We start from the raw sequence: 20,168 nt of genomic DNA, 5'->3' as shown, positions 1-20,168 counted from the left end.
TCATTTCTTTAAAGTATTCTTTGCTAATTCTAAGCATGAAAATCATATTAGCAGCCAATGACTGTCAAAGTACAACATTGATCACAGTCAATTATACAGAGCTAATGTTGTTTTGAAGTCATATTTACATGCGATTTGAGACTGAATCTTCAAAGTAGCATGGTAAACAATAAAGCGAGCATGTCACAAGTTATCAGTTTAAAAATGAACAAATGTGCAAATACAACACCATTTTTAACTCAATTAATCTTCAAAATAAATCATCGTAAGAGCTTAATATAAGTCACAAACAAGACTCATTACACATATTCTTGAAACTGTAAAACAAATGATATTACAAGCCAATAAACTGATAAACAGACATTTACAGTCTTACATATTTAGTGTACCGGCTTAAATTTTAATCTTGACTTACTGTATTTTAATAAGCCTAAATAATATGAATTATTTTAACACATTAAAATCACAATATTTAATGGAGGTAAAGCATTTATGATTTTATTGGTTACAAAAATGTCCTCTTAGACTGCAATTTAAACAGCTTTAACAATAAACAATGAATAAAGTTGGTTTTATAGTCACACATTTGGACCTCCTTAATAATATAGTTTCAGAAACGTATTCTTTGCAAATTCTGCATAGTAAAATCATTAGCAGCCAATGACTGTCAAACTACAACACTGTTCAGTCAAATAAATAGTGCTAATGTTGTTTTGAAGTCACATTTGCATGTGATTTCACACCGAATATTCAAAAGTACAATGGAAAACAATATAGGAAGCATGTCACAAGTTGTCACTGAATGAATGTGTGAAATAATAATCCAACTTTACCTCAATAATTAATTGTAATACAACTGACGATCTTATTTTGACCAAATAAAGACTTTAATTACTGTAAATATTGTATTGTCTGGATGGTTTAATGACATTAATTTTAAAAGACACTAAACTTAGATAATCAGATACTCATATGCTTTCAAAAACCACTATAAGCAATGAGAAGTAACATAAGAAACACCTTCAACAGAGTTCAAAGAGGTCAAGGACAACGTACGGAAGTGGGTCAGTTTTCTGCTGACAATAAAGGCAGAAATGGTCCAGATGACACTTCTAACCAAATACAATTACAACCGAAAGCGTGGCAGCGTTATATTCTTTGCCAAGTAAGACCTATGGCCTTGAAGGACATGACTCCTGGAAGACTGTCCGAATGCTGTTGAAATAGAGGAAATGCTTTGTTGTGTATTTACTCAAGGTGATTTCTTCGTACGTATTCTACGTATTAACAGATATCTTTAAGTATATCAAACTTTAGATATTCTCAAGTATATCAAACATTGATAGCGTAAAACATTAAAGGCGCGACTGTATTCAAGGCTTGAGTCTGGTATAAAAGATATAGGTAAAGTTGGTTTTATATTCGCACATTCATTCATTTTAAAGTCCCGATATTGTTTACCATGTTACTTTGAATATTCGATCGGAATTAGCATGCAAGTATGACTTCTAAACAACAATAACACTATCTAATTCACTGTGAACAATGTTGTACTTTGATGGTCATTTGCTGCTAATATGATTTCCCTATTTAGAATTTGCAAAAAATACTTGACTGAAATTATATTATGAAGGAGAATGTCTGAATATCCAAATATTAAACCAACTTTACCTCTATGTATAAAAGGCTGGAGCATACAGACCAGCAGTGCGCTTAAACTGACTTCTGTATACTGAATGTCTCAGGGCCTTTATTCTCAACGGAGGATAAAGTGAAGGATTTTGTTTTGTTATTGTGCTTGTTTTTATTCTTCTTTTTCACTGGATTTATTACATTAATAAAAGTGTATTTTATTATTTTTCTTCACTGGAGTGGACATTGGCTTCATTTGCAGAACCCATCAAGATACCATGTGTGTGGTAAGTTATGGATCTAATTTATTCCTTGAACAACATTACAAAAGACGGTCCTAAACAAAACTCTAGTTAAGCAATATATCCAAGAGAGGATCCTGGGTATTAAATAAAGGCATCCAGCACAATGTCATATTTGTAGTGCAAACCATAAGAAACTAGTGGTAACAATAAAGTATATGCTCTTTGTACAAAACTAACAAGTGAAATGGATATCCCTGGTATTCAAAATCCTTATAAATGTGCTAACACCAGTTAGCTAAGAGACCGTCAACGAACCAAAATAAACAAAGTCTTTAATATTTCGCAAACAATACCTTAATTGTGGCCTTCATCATCCAGAAGACAAGAGTGGAAGAAACATTTTTAACTCCCTTTGGATTAGTTTTCAGTGAGAGCGCTCTAAAAGTGCTGATTTTACCTTTTGTAACGTTAGTAATAATCACATCCCCATTTATTTACACTTCCCAATGTTTACACACAGCGCATTTCCATGACAACACCGCCCTCTACAGGATGGAAGTAGAAGTGTCAGCGATTGGAGGATTTAAAGGTCACCTAAATTAAGGGATTTTGACCTGGTTTATTTGCTTCATTAATAAGCCCAAAAGATAAGGTTAACAATGAAAAGGGAAAGAAAACACCATTCATTCATTATTTTGCCAATGAACCCAAGTCTCATTACATACTATACACAAATTAAACTCTTACCTGTTATATATGGGCAAAATCCTGTGAAATATGTATTTGTCAATGTCAATGTCAACGTCAGTTTTATTTCTATAGCACTTTTTAATACAACCAAAGGTTGACCAATGTGCTGCACAGTACAAATCAAAACAGATAAAAAACAAATGTGTATATAAAATTATAAAATTATTGCTAAAACAGACACTTTTCACTGATAAAATGCCAAATCAAAGAGATAAGTTTTTAACCTAGATTTAAAAACAGACAGGGATGAAACAGATCTGATACAGAGGGGCAGAGCATTCCACAACCTAGGACCAGCTACTGCAAAAGCACGGTCACCTCTGCATTTCAGCCTCGACTTAGGTATGAATAACAGTCTCTGGTTAGATGACTGAAGAGACCGACCAGGCTGATGCTTAATTAAAATGTCTGACAGATAAGAAGGTGCCAGGCTATTTAGAGATTTAAAAACCAAGAGGAGCATTTTAAAAGTGACTCGATAGTGCACAGGCAGCCAGTGCAGAGAGCGTAGAACTGGTGTAATGTGGTCATGTTTCTTGGTCTCTGTTAAAAGCCTTGCAGCAGCATTTTGAACTACTTGTAACCGGGATAAGGTTTTCTGACTAATCCCAAAGTATAATGAGTTACAATAGTCCAATCTAGTGGTAATAAACGCATGGATTATTTTTTCAAAAATTTTTCTAGATAAAATAGATTTGACTGTTTTTAATAGTCGAAGCTGAAAGAAGCAGGATTCGACCACTGCATTTATCTGTTTGTCAAAGCTCAAGCCATCATCTAGAATAACACCAAGATTTTTTACCCAGGGCTTCATAGAAAAACGTAATTTTTCTAGATTAACTATCGGTGCTCTGGTATTTGCTATGGATTTTTGGTATATAATATTTATTCATATGGAAATTAAAATAATATCCCTCCTGTGAGATATTTATTCCTGTTCAAATAGTTCTCAAGTGATATTTAAGCAGGTAAGTTTAGTTTTGGCTAGAATGAAAGCATTAATTAAAAAAAAAAAACATTTAAGGTCAATATTATTATCCCCCTTTAACAAAATTTGTTTTGGATTGTCTACAGAACAAACCACTGTTATGCAATAACTTGCCTAATTAGGCCTACCCTAACGTGCCTAATTAACCTTGTTAAGCCTTTAAATGCCACTTTAAGCTGAATACTAGTATCCTGAAAAATATCTAGTGAAATATTATATACTGTAACCAGCTATAGGGGAGTGGAGAGACAGTGATAGAGCCAATTCAGTGGATGGGGATGATTGGGAGGCCATGATGGGTAAAGACCAATGGAGGGAATTTGGCCAGGACACCGGGGTTGCACCCCTACTCTTTACATGGGATTTTTAATGACCACAGAGAGTCAGGACCTCGGTTTAACGTTTCATCCAATAGATGGCACTTACTGATCCCTTCACTATACTGGGGCGTTAGGACCCACACAGACCGCAGATTGAGCAACCCCCTGCTGGCCTCACTAACACCACTTCCAACAACAACCTTGTTTTCCCATGTGATCTCCCATCCATGCACTGACCTCAGCCAGGGGCGTTGCTAGACATAAAGCTCTACTGGGGCACGTGCCCCCGCCCCCACCCCCTCAAAAAAAAAAAAAAAAAAAAAAAAAAAAAAAAAAAAATATATATATATATATATATATATATATATATATATAATCGCACAGGAATATCAGTATATTAATATAGGCTTTGCTAAAAGGCTGGTCAAATGTCTTTTTTTACAGAAGCTAACAGACGCACAAGCTGCGACCACGGTGATGAGTCAACAATCGCATATATTTTGACTTATTTAAAGTAGGATATAGGCTATAGCATATAATAATTTTGTGTAAAGAAGTGTATAAAAAAATGTAGCCAATATATATAACGTCCCTGCTATGTAGCGCATATATAGCCTATATTGTAACCCTTTCAATAGATAGACCTCATCAATGACATATTAAGCATGGACATTTAAAGGATAAGTTATGCTGTGAGATGCATCCATGACTTTACACATTAAAGTAATAATCAAGTGTGCGCAGGTTATGTACCTTATGGAGTCACTCTCTTAATATTGGATATTGAAGAAGCATAAAATGCTGTTATGAAACAAACTCTCTTATATCTGCTGGTGCTGCTATCAATACGCAGATCTCGGGTTATGCTGGTGCAGCCGTTAATACACGGTTCAGGTAATCACAAAGCCAGCTCGCCTATATGATGTTTAATTATGGGTGGGTCGCAGGTGGATAAGTTCAATCATTGGTTATGCAGACCACTTTGACTAAAATATCATAAAAGTTCAAACGCTTTGATTAAACTAAAGCGAAACTTATTCATCAATGGATGTTTGTCATAAAGAGTGATAATAAAGGCTGCTCTTTTATTTTTGATCATGCAGTTAACAAAGATTCAATATTCGAAACTGAATATTTTACTTTTATTTTATTCATATTACGATTGTATTTAACAGACCAGTTTGTGTTTTGGCCGCGGCAAATAGCGGACCCTGAGGCACATCGCTTCACTTCAGTTTATTAGTTATTCTTGTTTATTTTGTAAATAACTGACCCACAAAAACTAAGATACAAATTGTACAAAACAAAATTCGTTCAAAGAATATTTTTCTTCCGACGAAAATATATATAATTAATATATATTTTTGTGCGTCCCCATCCGCTACACTGTGCAGTGTTTGTTTCGCTCCACGGGAAAAAAGGATTTAATTAATGCTCCCGTAATCGCTGCTACACAAACCCCAGTGATATATTAGCTACATATTTTTATAAATGTCTTTACACAAAATTACTGTATGCTATAGCCTATAGCCTACTTTAAATAAGTCAAAATATGCGATTGTTGACTCATCACCGGTCGCAGCATGCGCGTCTGTTAGCTTCTGTAAAAAAAGACATTTGACCAGCCTTTTAGCAAAGCCTATATTAATATACTGATATTCCTGTGAAAGTTTGACACTGTACATTAAACTGAGGAGAGTTTAACTACTTCACAACACTCAGTCACCTGCTCAGCGCGAGGGCGAAGGAGAAAAGTGCAGCGCTGAGGTAAAATCATATTCTCAAGTCATAATCTTTAAAATAATTATAAATTATAAATAAAAGTATTCTTATTATTATACATTATTTTTATATACATATTATTATTCTTCTAAATAATCTTAAATGTAACTGGAAAACAATGTTAAGACAACTGGAGTGATGCTAAGATCATTTAAGAAATTACTTTTGCATAAATATTAATTTCATTTTAATGAAATTCTATAGACAATTCAATAAAATACAATATATATATATGTTATAGGATGTTATATTATCTGTTGTAGACTTGACACATGGCAGATAATTAGGTTTATAAAGTCTTTACCTCCCTCGTCATCCCTCCTTTTTGCTTCATACAAAAAAATCTATCAGGAGGCATGCTTAGTAAGATCACCATCATATTGTTTAAACTTTAGTTTTGTCCACTTGCAACACAAAAAAAAAAGCTGTTATGCTGGTTTTACAATGCATGAGCGGCGCGTAACAAGCAGGTAGCCGTCTTTTTTGGCGCGCATGTTTACTACCGGGACTCTCAGAGCAGCGCCTGCAAGAGGCGCGAGATGCGTCAGTTTGCTTTTTGATTAAACACATTGCTTTCACCAGCGTTGGTTTGGTTGCACTTAGAGAATAACGTCTTTATTTCAGGATTACCACTCTTAATAAATACACTTGCATATGAAGTAAATCATACTGTATCTCAATGCATTTACTGGGGCACTGGAGATTTTTACTGGGGCACGTGCCCCAGTGAATTGGGTCTAGCGACGCCCCTGACCTCAGCCCTGCTCAGCTTCAGCGAGGACCTGGTCTTTAGTTGCAGGGTGATATGGCTGTGGGATTGTTTTTTTTATTAACAGCACAAAAGCCTATGCTTGTAAAACTGTAGTGTTATTTTAATTGCAAAAATATAGTGTGAAAAAATATATAATATCACACAGAGGCCACTGAATTGAAACAACTTTATTTCATTATGGTTTACTGGCATCATTTAGAATCATTGAAGTATACTACAGTGATTTTTACCCCTCAGAATATTTACTGCCTAGAATATATGGCCATATTATATATCAAAAATAAAGAACCAAACCTCTGCTTGATAAAGAAGAAAAAAAAAGGCATTTTATTTTATCTTCATGTGTTCATGTTTGATCAACTTAGGTTTACTAGCAACTGTTATCAGAGGCGTAACAGCCATTTAAAAAGTGGGGGGGGGAACAGCTGTATGGCCACCCAAAAGTGATTAATGATTTATTAGCAATAAAGTTTAATTAATAATATTTTAACCAAAATTCTAAAATAATTACAAAATATTAATAATAACAATAAATAAACAGAACCACACACATTTAAATTAAGCATTACTCTGTGTGAAAATATTTTTAAATACTACAATTCAACTGCAAAATTGCAAGTTGATACTACACATATAACGTGAGATGGACATCGCCATGTGTACTTGCAGCGATGCGTCATTCATAAAAGCAGAACACGCAGGATTCAACACGTAAATTCACAATTACTCCCCAAATAGATGCAAGTAAGTGGTTGGTGAACTTAGAGAGGAGTAGATTCAACTTTATAGTAACTTTCAGTATGTGTATCTGATATGATTAAAACACATCCGCAAATTATATTTTAATGGATTGTTAGACTTCCTTGTGTGTTTTACAAACTCTAAAGTTCTTGTTTTACTAGTACTTGTGTGTATTTACATGTCTAAATCATAAATTAAGCAATAGGCCGTAAAAAGGCTGCATAATTGTGATAATATAACACGTCTTTCTCAGCAGAGTTAAGTTGGTTTTGTTTTCGGGAAAAAAAAACGAAAAAAAGAAGCACTTTTCCAACGGTCCCTTACTGAGAGTTTAGGTCAGCGCGAGCTCTCTCTGGCTAAACGCATATTGCGACTGCTCAAGCAGTGCTCGTAATATCGAGCGAAAAAAGAAAGACAGCTGTGAAACATAACCTGCTTTGTCTTTTTGTAGGGAATACAGTTTAGATCTTTTTAGGGTTAGAGGTTTTTTAGTTAATGCCGTCTGTCACTGAATGTGTCAGGAATACCAAAAACAAACCAACTTAACACCGCTGTCTTTCTCTGGCTCAGCACCAGACAAGACACCAGCACCAGGGACTTTACGGTTCTCACTTCGAAATGGAACAAAAGTAGGATTCTGTAACGTTAGTGATTTATCGTGATTTACCCAGCTGTAGCTGTTGCTCCCTTCCGTGTCATCCCTGTCTTTGACTGCAAAGTGAATGAATGAAGCTCGTGGCAGACGCTCAAGAGATTCGCGCTGTGATTGGCTGAGTGATCGTTCACTCAAATCAAGTAACAAATCAGAGAACACCTAGGTCAAATAAAAAGCGTGGGCCAGACGGGGGACAGAATAACCTGTTTCCAAAAAGTGAGGGGGACGTGTCCCCCCCGTCCCCCCCGGTTGCTACGCCCCTGACTGTTATATAAGACTGAAGGGCTTTGTTCTTTGACAACAACCTCCTGGGTGTACTTATTGCATGACTTTTTGCCTCTATACATACAAATTAAACAGAAAAAACATTGTTCTGAGCTGTAATAATTAATTTTTTTATTAAATGCAAAGCTGGCAGAAACAAAATAAGCTGATGGAGTATGCACTAACCTGCACATTATTCAGACTCAAGATGGCGCCAAACAATCAAAAACCCAAAGCTGACAGAAACGAAAACAGCTGATGGAGTATACACTAACCTGCGCATTATTCAGACACAAGATGGCGCCAAACAGACAAAAACCCAAAGCTGACAGAAACGAAAACAGCTGATGGAGTATACACTAACCTGCACATTATTCAGAAACAAGATGGCGCCAAACAGACAAAAACACAAAGCTGACCGAAACGAAAACAGCTGATGGAGTATACACTAACCTGCACATTATTCAGACACTAGATGGCACCAAACAGTCAAAAACACAAAGCTGACCGAAATGAAAACAGCTGATGGAGTATACACTAACCTGTGTATTATTCAGACACAAGATGGCACCAAACAGTCAAAAAACATGGCATGACAGATAAGAATATACAAATGAATGTGGGTGTACGTATATGGATGTGAACGTATTTATTGACAGTCAATGTGATTTGAAGTTTCCAGATGAGTCTGTGTTATTTAGCAGTTGTTATCTGAAAACAAAATACCTTGTAATGTCGCAACTGACCAATCAGAATCAATTCACATCCAGGCAGTTACATCCAGGCAGTTCTTATTGCATTTTATTACACGGCTGTCTGGAATACTCGATTCTGATTGGCGAGTCATGACATTACAAGGTGTGCTATCCCAAGATAACAACCGCTGAATAACAGAGATTAATATAGGAACTTTAATAACAAATGTACATTTAATGCACTGTGTTTTGGCTCATATAGTGATTTTTCATGATTTTTTTGGTAGATCACAGTTCAGATCACTCCTTATCCCGGTGCTGTTCAACACATACACAGTTTCACACCACAGATCGTTCTGCTTATCAATTGTCTTGGTTTCAGTGACTCTAAACATCTCATATGGAGGAATCAGCACCTCTTTCTCATGACGAAGTTTGGAATGATTCGTAATTTCAGCACCTTCACAGGTGTGAATCTCAAAACAAGATTTATTTCCAAAAAACTTTGCCTTTCTCCAATCGTAAGAGGAAGATGCAAATGAGCCAAAACGAACAGTGTTGTTGAGAAGTTCAAACTTTGATTTTGTACCGCGAAAAGTATCAAAGCATCTATTTTGTGTTGTTTTCAGAATCTGTAAGGCCTCTGTTAACAGAAAGTGTAGTGAATACCAGCCGTATTTCCCAATGGTGTAGTTTTGCCGGCCATAACGAGTGGCATTATTGAAATCACGAAACACTTTATCACCAGTGTACATATAGATGGCAATTGAATGATCATGTGTCAAGTTATTTGTACCATTAATAAATTTTTCAGCCTCTTTCCAAGCTTCTTTGAGATTAGTTTTAGAGTTATTGAGTTCCTTCGGCAGATATTCTGTTTTCACCAAAGCTGACATGTTGTCTGTGCATCCCTTATACTGATTATCAACTGAATTCAGTGCCATATCCAGTGGATATCCAACAGCAGTGACTCTGTGATCCTGCAGTGAAAGGAATCATAATGATCAGATCATCAGTGTTTATGAGTGTAATATTCATACAAGAACACAAGCTCACCTGTAGAGCAGCTACAATGAGGAGAAGAGCTTCAATCATCATCTTCATTCAGTCCGTTGATCTACAAAATACAGAGCAGATGATGAAAGACCAGAAACACAAAAGAGATAGACTTTAATCTATCTTTAGAGCTTTAATCATCATCTTCATTCAGTCCATAAAGATGAACAGATGCTGAAACATAACAGGATTTCATAAATAGTTGAAGGTAAATTGATTTGTCCTCCTGTGAAAATGTTATCCTGCTAATTAATTAAATATCTGCTAATTAACAGTTTTCATATTTAGTGATTCACAAGTGTTTTTGGTTTATTTACAGTTGTGAATTGCATTATAGGATGTTGATCTCTGCTCTGCCGACTTCTGATGTTGAAAATTCAACTCTACAGTTTAACAAAGTGACTTTTATTGACGTTTTAGTCATTTGAAATAAAAATATCATGTATAAGAAATAATATCTAGAGAAATAATTCTGTAAAATTACAGAAAATGTACTGCAGTTTATTACAAGGTGTTTGTAGCGTAAAATACAACGCCAACCCAGATAATATGTCACCAAAAACTATTAAATATGTTCATAAAAGTCTCTTTTTTTTACTTTTCAATGTTTAAAGTTGTTAGAAGAAAGAGCAAGATCTCATAATGCAATTAAAAAAGCCACAACAACGACAAAAAAACAAAAACATATTTTAGATAAATTGCAAAATATGGAAAACTGCTAAATTATATATATATATATATATATATATATATATATATATATATATATATATATATATATATATATATATATACACACAGTTGAAGTAAGAATTATTACCCCTTCTTTTTTAAATATTTCCCAAATTATGTTTAACAAAGCAAGGAAATTTTCACAGTATGTCTGATAATATTTTTTCTTCTTGAGAAAATCTTACTTGTTTTATTTCGGCTGGAATAAAAGCAGTTTTTAATTTTTTTAAAACAATTTTAAGGTCAAAATTATTAGCCTCTATAAGCTATATATTTTCTCGATAGTCTACAGAACAAACCATTGTTATACAATAACTTGCCTAATTACCCTAACCTGCCTAGTTAGCCTAATTAACCTAGTTAAGCCTTTAAATGTCACTTTAAGCTGCATAGAAGTGTCTTGAAAAATATCTAGTCAAGTATTATTTACTGTCATCATAGTAAAGATAAAATAAATCAGTTATTAGAAATGAGTTATTAAACTATTATGTTTAGAAATGTGTTGAAGAAATATTCTCTCCGTTAAACAGAAATTGAGGAAAAAAAATAAACAAAAGGGCTAATAATTCTGACTTCTACTGTATATATATATATAAAACTAAAAAGCTTGAAAAGTACATTATGTTACCTAACAGCAGGAATATTTGTCAAACTGTAGAGGGTCCTCTGAAGGGCAAAGAGCCAATCAGATTCAAGAACCAGACAGACCTGTTGTGTGTGTATATATATATATATATATATATATATACACACACACAACAGTTCTGTCTGGTTCTTGAATCTGATTGGTTGATAGACGTGTGATACTCTGCCAGTAACCGCACTCATACTGGCTCTTTGCCCTTCACCCTTGTGTATTACTCTGCCCACATACAGCGACAAGTAGAGGACCCTCTACAGTTTGACAAATATTCGTGCTGTTGGGTAACATAATGTACTTTTGAAGCTTTTAAGTCGAGAATGTAGCTGTTTAGTTTGCAACTATGCAGTTTATTTATATGGATAGAGCCCAGGGGCGTCGCTAGACCCAATTTACTGGGGCACGTGCCCCAGTAAAAATCTCCAGTTCCCCAGTAAATGCATTGAGATATGATTTACTTCATATGCAAGATGTATTATTAAGAGTGATAATTCCGAAATAAAGACGTTATTCTCTATGTGCAACCAAAACCAACGCTGGTGAAAGCAGTGTAATCAAAAGACAAACTGACGCATCTCTGCATGCCAGTTCGAGTCCCGGTAGTTAACAAGCGCGCTAAAAAAGTAGGCTACTTGCTGCTCACGCGCCGCTCATGCGTTGTAAAACCGGCGTAACGGCCTTTTTTGCTTTGCAAGTCCATAAAACTAAAGTTTAAACAATACGACAGTGATCTTACTAAGCATGCCTCCTGATAGCTTTTTTTGTATGAAGCAAAAAGGAGTGATGACGAGTCAGAGAGGTAAAGACTTAATAAACCTGACTCTCTGCCATGTGTCAAGTCTAAGACAACAGATAATTCTATAAAACATCTGTTTTTGTATTTTATTGAATTGTTTATAGAATTTCATTCAAATGAAATTAATATTCATGCAAAAGATTTCTTAAATGATCTTAGCATATCACTCTAGTTGTGTCTTAACATTGTTTTCCAGTTACATTTAAGATTATTTAAAATAATAATTGTATAACAACAATACTTTTATATATATATATATATATATATATATATATATATATATATATATATAAAGCTCTACTAGGGCACCCACCCATATATATATATATATATATATATATATATATATATATATATATATATATATATATATATATATATATATATATATATATATATATATATATATATATATATATATATATATATATGGGTGGGTGCCCTAGTAGAGCTTTATGTCTAGCTACGCCCCTGATAGAGCCCATATTAAATATTTATAATTTCTGAGAGACAGCGTGTCGGCGGCCATTAGCCTGCCATACTGAGTAGACCAAAGACGGTTGACGTTGACCATCCACAAGATGGTGACAGAGACTGCATAATAAGCCCTTAGAAGTTTAAACAGCGTAATTTCTAACTACAGCTGATCAAATCATTATTGAACTATTAAGTGATATTTTTAGTCAATCTCTCTCTTTTGTATGTTGTAGTGCTGTATTTATTCCATATAATTGTAGTGTATTGAGTGTGAGATGGAACTCGCATATAAGGAATGTGCGTTGTGTTGGCAGAAAGAAAGAAGAAATGCCCGCATGTGTTTAGCGTTTTCCCTTATCGCAAACACAACAGCAATCTGGTACCAAGGTAGCAAAGAATTTTTGCCCAGATTTGGCATAAAGCTGGCACAGCAGGCATTCATCCAGCACTGGCATACAGCATGTGGGCCACACATGGCCCTGGTTTGGCAGAGGTGGCACCGTCTTTAAGGTGGCACACAATACTTGGACCAAAAGTAAAGTGTAGTATTAGGCCCAGATGTTAATAATTGATATGTGAGCGCTGTGAGATTGGCCTATCTTGACCCACAATTAAAATACATTTTATTATATTCAAATAAAGAAAAACAAGAAAAAAGCAGGGGAAAAGCACGCCCATAGCAAGCCTAAAAAGCAATGATTTATGGGTTTCTCAATTTCATTGCAGTCGTGACACACCAGCATATCTGGCCCAGTTATGGATTATTAACTTGGCTGAGACCTAGCCCAGATATGGGCCCAGATGTTTGGCCCTTGTCTGGAAGCCAGACTTGGTCCAGTCATGTACCGTAATTCACTGCGGCATGTGATGAGAGATATTTTGCTGGGTAGTTATTGGGCTGTTTTTTTCGGGGTTAATTATTATGATATCCTTATTGCAACAGAGAAATACTTTAGACTGTAATACTGTAGGGAGATATCTCTGTATACTGTAATACTGTAGGAAGATATCTCTGTATACTGTAATACTGTAGGAAGATATCTCTGTAGACTGTAATACTGTAGGGAGATATCTCTGTAGACTGTAATACTGTAGGGAGATATCTCTGTAGACTGTAATACTGTAGGGAGATATCTCTGTAGACTGTAATACTGTAGGGAGATATCTCTGTAGACTGTAATACTGTAGGAAGATATCTCTGTATACTGTAATATTGTAGGAAGATATCTCTGTAGACTGTAATACTGTAGGGAGATATCTCTGTAGACTGTAATACTGTAGGAAGATATCTCTGTAGACTGTAATACTGTAGGGAGATATCTCTGTAGACTGTAATACTGTAGGAAGATATCTCTGTAGACTGTAATACTGTAGGAAGATATCTCTGTAGACTGTAATACTGTAGGGAGATATCTCTGTAGACTGTAATACTGTAGGAAGATATCTCTGTAGACTGTAATACTGTAGGGAGATATCTCTGTATACTGTAATATTGTAGGAAGATATCTCTGTAGACTGTAATACTGTAGGGAGATATCTCTGTAGACTGTAATACTGTAGGAAGATATCTCTGTATACTGTATACTGTAATACTGTAGGGAGATATCTCTGTAGACTGTAATACTGTAGGAAGATATCTCTGTAGACTGTAATACTGTAGGAAGATATCTCTGTAGACTGTAGGAAGATATCTCTGTAGACTGTAATACTGTAGGAAGATATCTCTGTAGACTGTAATACTGTAGGGAGATATCTGTATACTGTAATACTGTAGGAAGATATCTCTGTATACTGTAATACTGTAGGGAGATATCTCTGTAGACTGCCGTTCAGCCTTCTAATCTTAAAATGTGAGCAAAATCACCTGTTTGGTCTTCACTTTAGACATTATGCTAGAGAGAATCATTCAAACACTATAGCTCTAAAGTGACGTTGGTGAATTGGAAACGGCTTCTGCTGTTCTGACGTCAGATGCAGATGTAAAGGAATGGCGGAAGAAAGTAGTTCCTAATACACTTTATAACTTATACCTATATAAGTTATAAACTGCTATAAGTTATAAACTGTAACTATAAACTATAAGTAAACTAACTATAAGTATAAGTAAACTGTAACTATAAACTGTAACTATAAACTGTAACTATAAACTATAAGTATACTGTAACTATAAGTAAACTGTAACTATAAACTGTAACTATAAACTATAAGTATACTGTAACTATAAGTATAAGTAAACTGTAACTATAAACTGTAACTATAAACTATAAGTTATAATCTTTATAACTTATACCTGTATCCTGCACTTTCTGCTATTGCACTGCTGGTTAGACCTAAACTGCATTTCGTTGCCTTGTACTTGTACACGTGTAATGACAATAAAGTTGAATCTAATCTAATCTAATCTAAAAAGGATTTTTGAGACACTTCGTGTTTCATTTTCTTTTTTATATACACGATTATGCCGTCGAACTATTAACGTAATATCACACTCGTGTGATATTGCTCATATATATATATATATATATATATATATATATATATACATATATAAATATATATTTTTAACAGTGTACAGTAGTTAACAATTAACCTAGTAAGCCTTCAAATGTCACTTTAAGCTGAACAACAGTATTTTCCAAAATAACTTAAAATATTATGTACTGTCATCATGGCAAGGCAAAATAAATTATTAGACATTAGTTATAAAAACTATTACATTTTAAAAATGTGTTGATTATTTAAAATAATAAAATCAATTTTGCCTTTAACTGTATCACATCAACAGGAATATGTCCACAGATTTGTACAATAAATGTAACATCATAGCTACCTGTGAATATTGTCCTTTTCTCAGATTCTTTGTTGTTATCAGGAACAATGATACAAAAAGATCAGAAAAGTCAGTCGTTCACAGCCAGACGACAACGATTCTTCAGTATGAGAGATGAAAAGGTTAAAGTTGTCTTATATATGATTACTAATGTGTGTGTGTGTGCTTTCTGAAAAATAACACCTAACGTGTGAAATTGGTGCATATAGCTCAGCTAAATTTCTGAATAACTTCAGACTTCAGAGCTGTGTGGTTTCACACTGGACAAACTAAGATGTTAACAAATGTTGAACACCTCATCAGTTGTCCATCAGCAGTTTTGACTATACAATACCCTGGATGACAAAACTAGTCGTATATTCCACAGGAAAATAGCCAAAAATTCATTGTATGGCTCAAAATTGTAGATTTTTCTTTTATGCCAAAATCATTAGAATATTTAACAAAGATCATGTTCCACTATATATATATATATATATATATATATATATATATATATATATATATATATATATAATATATATATATATATATATATATATATATATATGCTGTAATTTTGATAAATATTTATAGTATTTGAAACATTCTCAATTTTTGATTAGTATGTGCTTTACTCCATTTTATTCTTTTTTTGCACCCTCTGTTTCCTTATTTTCAAATGGTTGTATCTCAGCCACATACTGTCCAATCCTAAACATAAATCAATGTAGAGCTTATTTACTCAGCTTTCACATGCATAAACTTTAACAAAAATGCATAAATTAAAACAGCTGAATTAAAACTAATGCTCCAGGATCAATTATGTAAACTTTACAGATGCAATATAGATTCTGAATATAATAAAGGAAAATATAAATGAAATATTTGTGGTTTATAGAATGCATCTGATCATGAATACACCATTTTTGATTGGGCAAAAGCATGTGGTTTCAAATCAAAACCAGTGAATGTGCTGATATATGACAAATTGTATTTTAATTGAGAACTTTGGGCTACGGATTTATTTATTTGTTTATTTATTTAACAGGGACAATACACTTGACATTTTTATACAGAGACAACCGATGCTGCGTACATATGGCATAAAGCATAAAGCTAATTTGTTACCCTTATCCCTGGTTAGGCTTTACATAACAAAAAAAAAATCAACAAATAAAAAAACATACTAATAATGCAACAGACATGTATAGATGTACATGTACAGAGCCACAAGCATACCATCAATCTGCATATTAATGGAAAATGTAGACCTGACCAAGCTGAAATGGATCATACTTAAAGGGATGAAAAAGGAAATTGCACATATTTTTATCTGTTGAGAAGATATTTTGAAGAGCTATACTGACTTCCAAAGTAGGGGGAAAATGAAAGTTCATGGCTACTGGTTTTCTACATTCTTAAAAAAAAAGCTTTTAGGTGAACTGTCCCTTTAAATTAAACCCCAGAGGTGATGCACAAATCTGTTTGATTTGCTTTTGCTTTGTACAATCTTAAAAATATAAGTGAAAAATAGAGTTTGGCATAAGAGTCAATACGATATGTTAGGAAAGAGCAATGAATCATGCCTGCAGCAGTAAAATGTTAAAATTAATTTCAAATAATGACCAGTCGAAGGCGCTGGAATGCTATTAGGCTGCTTTCAAACTACCATAGCCTACTCGTTCATCTAATGCAGTGGTCACCAAACTTGTTCCTGGAGGGCCGGTGTCCTGCAGATTTTAGCTCCAACCCTAATCAAACACACCTGAACAAGCTAATCAAGGTCTTACTAGGTATTCTTGAAACAATCAGACAGGTGTGTTGAGGCAAGTTGGAGCTAAACCCTGCAGGGACACCGGCCCTCCAGGAGCGTGATTGGTGACCCCTGATCTAATGCTTGTGTTTGGATGGTATAAAGGTGACAAATAAATGCACAATATTATAGCAAACATGGCCAATTAGCTGTACTTGTCTACCATATGATAAAACATTTCACACTTCAAATATTTAGGCATTAGTTACTCTCATCTACGGTTAAATCCTTTTTTTGCTTTGTTTTCCACAGCTCATAATCTACACAGAGTTAAGCATTAATCTAGGGTAGGCCTATTTATAAGATAATATTTTATATTGCATATTATTTAAACCATGAGAAATGTGGCTTATTTGTATATCTGTAATGTTGATGTCATTGGTTTGACTGATGCAGCATAGGCTACTTAAATAGCTTTTAAGGGTGTGTCCGAATCTATTTTTGCTATTTTAAGGACGTAAAAATATGGGTTGCACCGTGACGCATGGTCTAACAGGGTTGTGCTTATTCTCTTAATGAGTTATGGGTGTGTTTTGTGCATAACAGGCATTAAATCAATCAGAGTCTCATCTCCCATTCTTTTTAAGAGTCAGTTGCGTCACGCAATGGCACATTTGCTATTTACATGTTGGACTTTGTAAGTGGAAAAACTGAACGCTTCACTAGCGAGAAAACAGTTAAACAGAGCATCTGCAGCACGAGGATAAAGAACGATCCTTCTCCATTTAGCCCCTTTACTCTTTTCTTTCTTTACTCTCTTTTGTTTCGTGAAGTAAGGAACGGTGTTGTATGCTCTCCACTGAGGACATCCATTAGTCTGCATATTTAATTTCCTTTGTTAAGCGCAAAGATTTGTTTCAAAACTATTTCTAAATTCAGTTCTAATTTCCAGTAAATGAATAAATGAACAATAAAAACAAAGTGTGGTCAAAAAACTGAGTTATATCCAAACACACGTCCTGTTCTTATGCCTCATATGGTGATGCAGACGTCTCCAAAACCACAGGTGGACAAATCTAAACTTGCTTTTAATAAAACAAATATAAATATGCATATAATAAATAATAATAACATTATACAAATGCAAATTGTCGGGGTCACGGTGGCACAATGAGTAGCACAATCGCCTCACAGAAAGAAGGTTGCTGGTTCGAGCTTTGGCTGGGTCAGTTGTCATTTCTGTGTGGAGTTTGCATGTTCTACCCGTGTTTGCGTGGGTTTCCTCCGGGTGCTCCGGTTTCCCCCACAGTTCAAAGACATGCGCTATAGGTGAATTGGGTAGGCTAAATTGTCTGTAGCGTTTGTGTGTGAATGAGTGTGTATGGATGTTTCCCAGTGATGGGTGGCAGCTGGAAGGGCATCCGCTGTGTAAAATATGTGCTGGAAAAGTTGGCGGTTCATTCCGCTGTGGCGACCCTATATTAATGAAGGGACCAAGCCAAAAAAAAAAGAATGAAATGCAAATTGTCAGGAATAAACTGAAAAAGCCCCCCTGAGATGAAGGCATGGAGGCAGTGGTTTTATATTCATGTAGAAAATAATAATTTTGTAGTATTTGAATTCTTTAATTCATTTTTATTTGTGAAGATATGCGTGTATTACTGTACATCCTGTGTGTATTAAGCAATGCGTAAGCATTTAAGGTGCACAAGTAACGCACTCTGCGCTGGACTTTAGACCTGCTTTCAGCTGGTCTTTTGCACTGTCAATTTCAGTTCCTCAAAATAGCAACACACCTTAACACACTTCCTTTCTAGACCGGAACACTCGTGAGTCCACAAGGTGGCGCAAATGGATTTGCTATTTAAACAACATTGTGCAAAACGGGAAAATTAGGGTTGCGTTGGTCTGAAAATAGCAACACATCATGCCAAACACATCTTGCACCTTACTGCACCAGGGCCCATTATGTTTTTTGCTATTTATAGTGACTAATACTAAACAACTAATCACACACTTACTTATGTAATGCATCAGTTATGTATGCAATGCCATAAAATCTGCCCTTTTTTGTGTAAATCTCACAACTTCCCTCCCTTTCTCCACACACGCACACTAGCATCTGCGCCACACTAGCCACGATGGAAGAAATTATCTTGCTTTTAGCTCTGCGATATATGTGAAGTTCACCCAACTTTAAAATGATTTTGAGGCGGAGGAAGAGGGAAAAGGTCATCATCGCAGCTTGCGCCTAATGTTTATACAGTATATGGGGTCCTCCACTGACTCATCTCCCAACAGGGCAAGAAGGCAGGTAACTTCTGCCATCGACCCCAGACCACCCTGTTGCTGTTGTTGTTTACCGCGTCGACGTCTTCTTCACACACGCTCTTCCTTCTACACCATTAAAGCGCGGAGAAGTACCACAGTGTCGCAAGTTTAAAGACGTACAAAGCGAAATGCGTCAATAAATCCGATCTGCCTGTTTAGATGATAGTCGCATTGTCACATATCTGATTTATATCTGATTTATTTCCACATATGAAGGAGGCCTGAATCCGATCTCTGAATATCCAAATGCATGTGAGAAATAAAAGTGATTTGATTTGATTTGTTTACACGATCATAGAACAGTGATCTGGGTCACATATGAGCAGAAAATCAGAATTGGGTCACATTTAACTGGTGGTGTAAACGGGGCCTTAGTTTTCTTAGTTTGCTTATGTGTCGACTTATGATTGAGAACATTTAAAAATTGTTGTCAGTTATTCTTAAAAATGCAGTAAATAATTGTATTGATTATTTCAACTTGGTAAATTAGCAAAGGGGTTGTTTAATGGAGATAAGTATGAAGTTATGAACCAGGTAATCAAAGCAAATGAGAAAGTCCCTATCAACTCAGCATGACAATCGCAGTGAGGAATGCTACCGTACAGGTGGACTCGTACAAAGGCTGGATCTAAAGCAAACACGGCTTTTATTTACACACCATTCGAATCTTTTCATCAGATGACATTCAGACAAGTTGAAACTGTCACATAAACATATTAAAACATGC

At 35.0% G+C, this 20,168-nt stretch overlaps 1 protein-coding gene across 1 annotated transcript; it reads right to left on the bottom strand.

Moving 5' to 3' along the window:
- Window positions 1–8,723: 8,723 nt before the first annotated feature.
- Window positions 8,724–9,963, bottom strand: LOC130217590 (erythroblast NAD(P)(+)--arginine ADP-ribosyltransferase). The gene is made up of 2 exons (XM_056449725.1): window positions 9,901–9,963; window positions 8,724–9,824 (listed from the first exon to the last, which is right to left on the bottom strand). The coding sequence occupies exons 1-2, from the start codon at window positions 9,946–9,948 to the stop codon at window positions 9,114–9,116; spliced, it is 759 nt and encodes a 252-aa protein (XP_056305700.1). The 5' UTR covers window positions 9,949–9,963; the 3' UTR covers window positions 8,724–9,113.
- Between the last annotated feature and the right edge of the window lie 10,205 nt (window positions 9,964–20,168).

This window comes from Danio aesculapii, chromosome 3 (genome assembly GCF_903798145.1).
Source record: "Danio aesculapii chromosome 3, fDanAes4.1, whole genome shotgun sequence".
In the NCBI taxonomy this organism is placed as follows: Eukaryota; Metazoa; Chordata; class Actinopteri; order Cypriniformes; family Danionidae; genus Danio; species Danio aesculapii.
Note: the sequence above shows the minus strand (reverse complement) of the source record. Positions and strands in the feature narration are given on the sequence as shown.

What these genes read in the sequence shown, in the direction of transcription:
- LOC130217590 (XM_056449725.1), bottom strand. Translation starts at nt 9,948, where the DNA reads ATGAAGATGATGATTGAAGCTCTTCTCCTCATTGTAGCTGCTCTACAG. An exon ending in TCATTGTAGCTGCTCTACAG is followed by an intron (nt 9,825 to 9,900) that starts GTGAGCTTGTGT and finishes CTTTCACTGCAG; the next exon opens with GATCACAGAGTCACTGCTGT.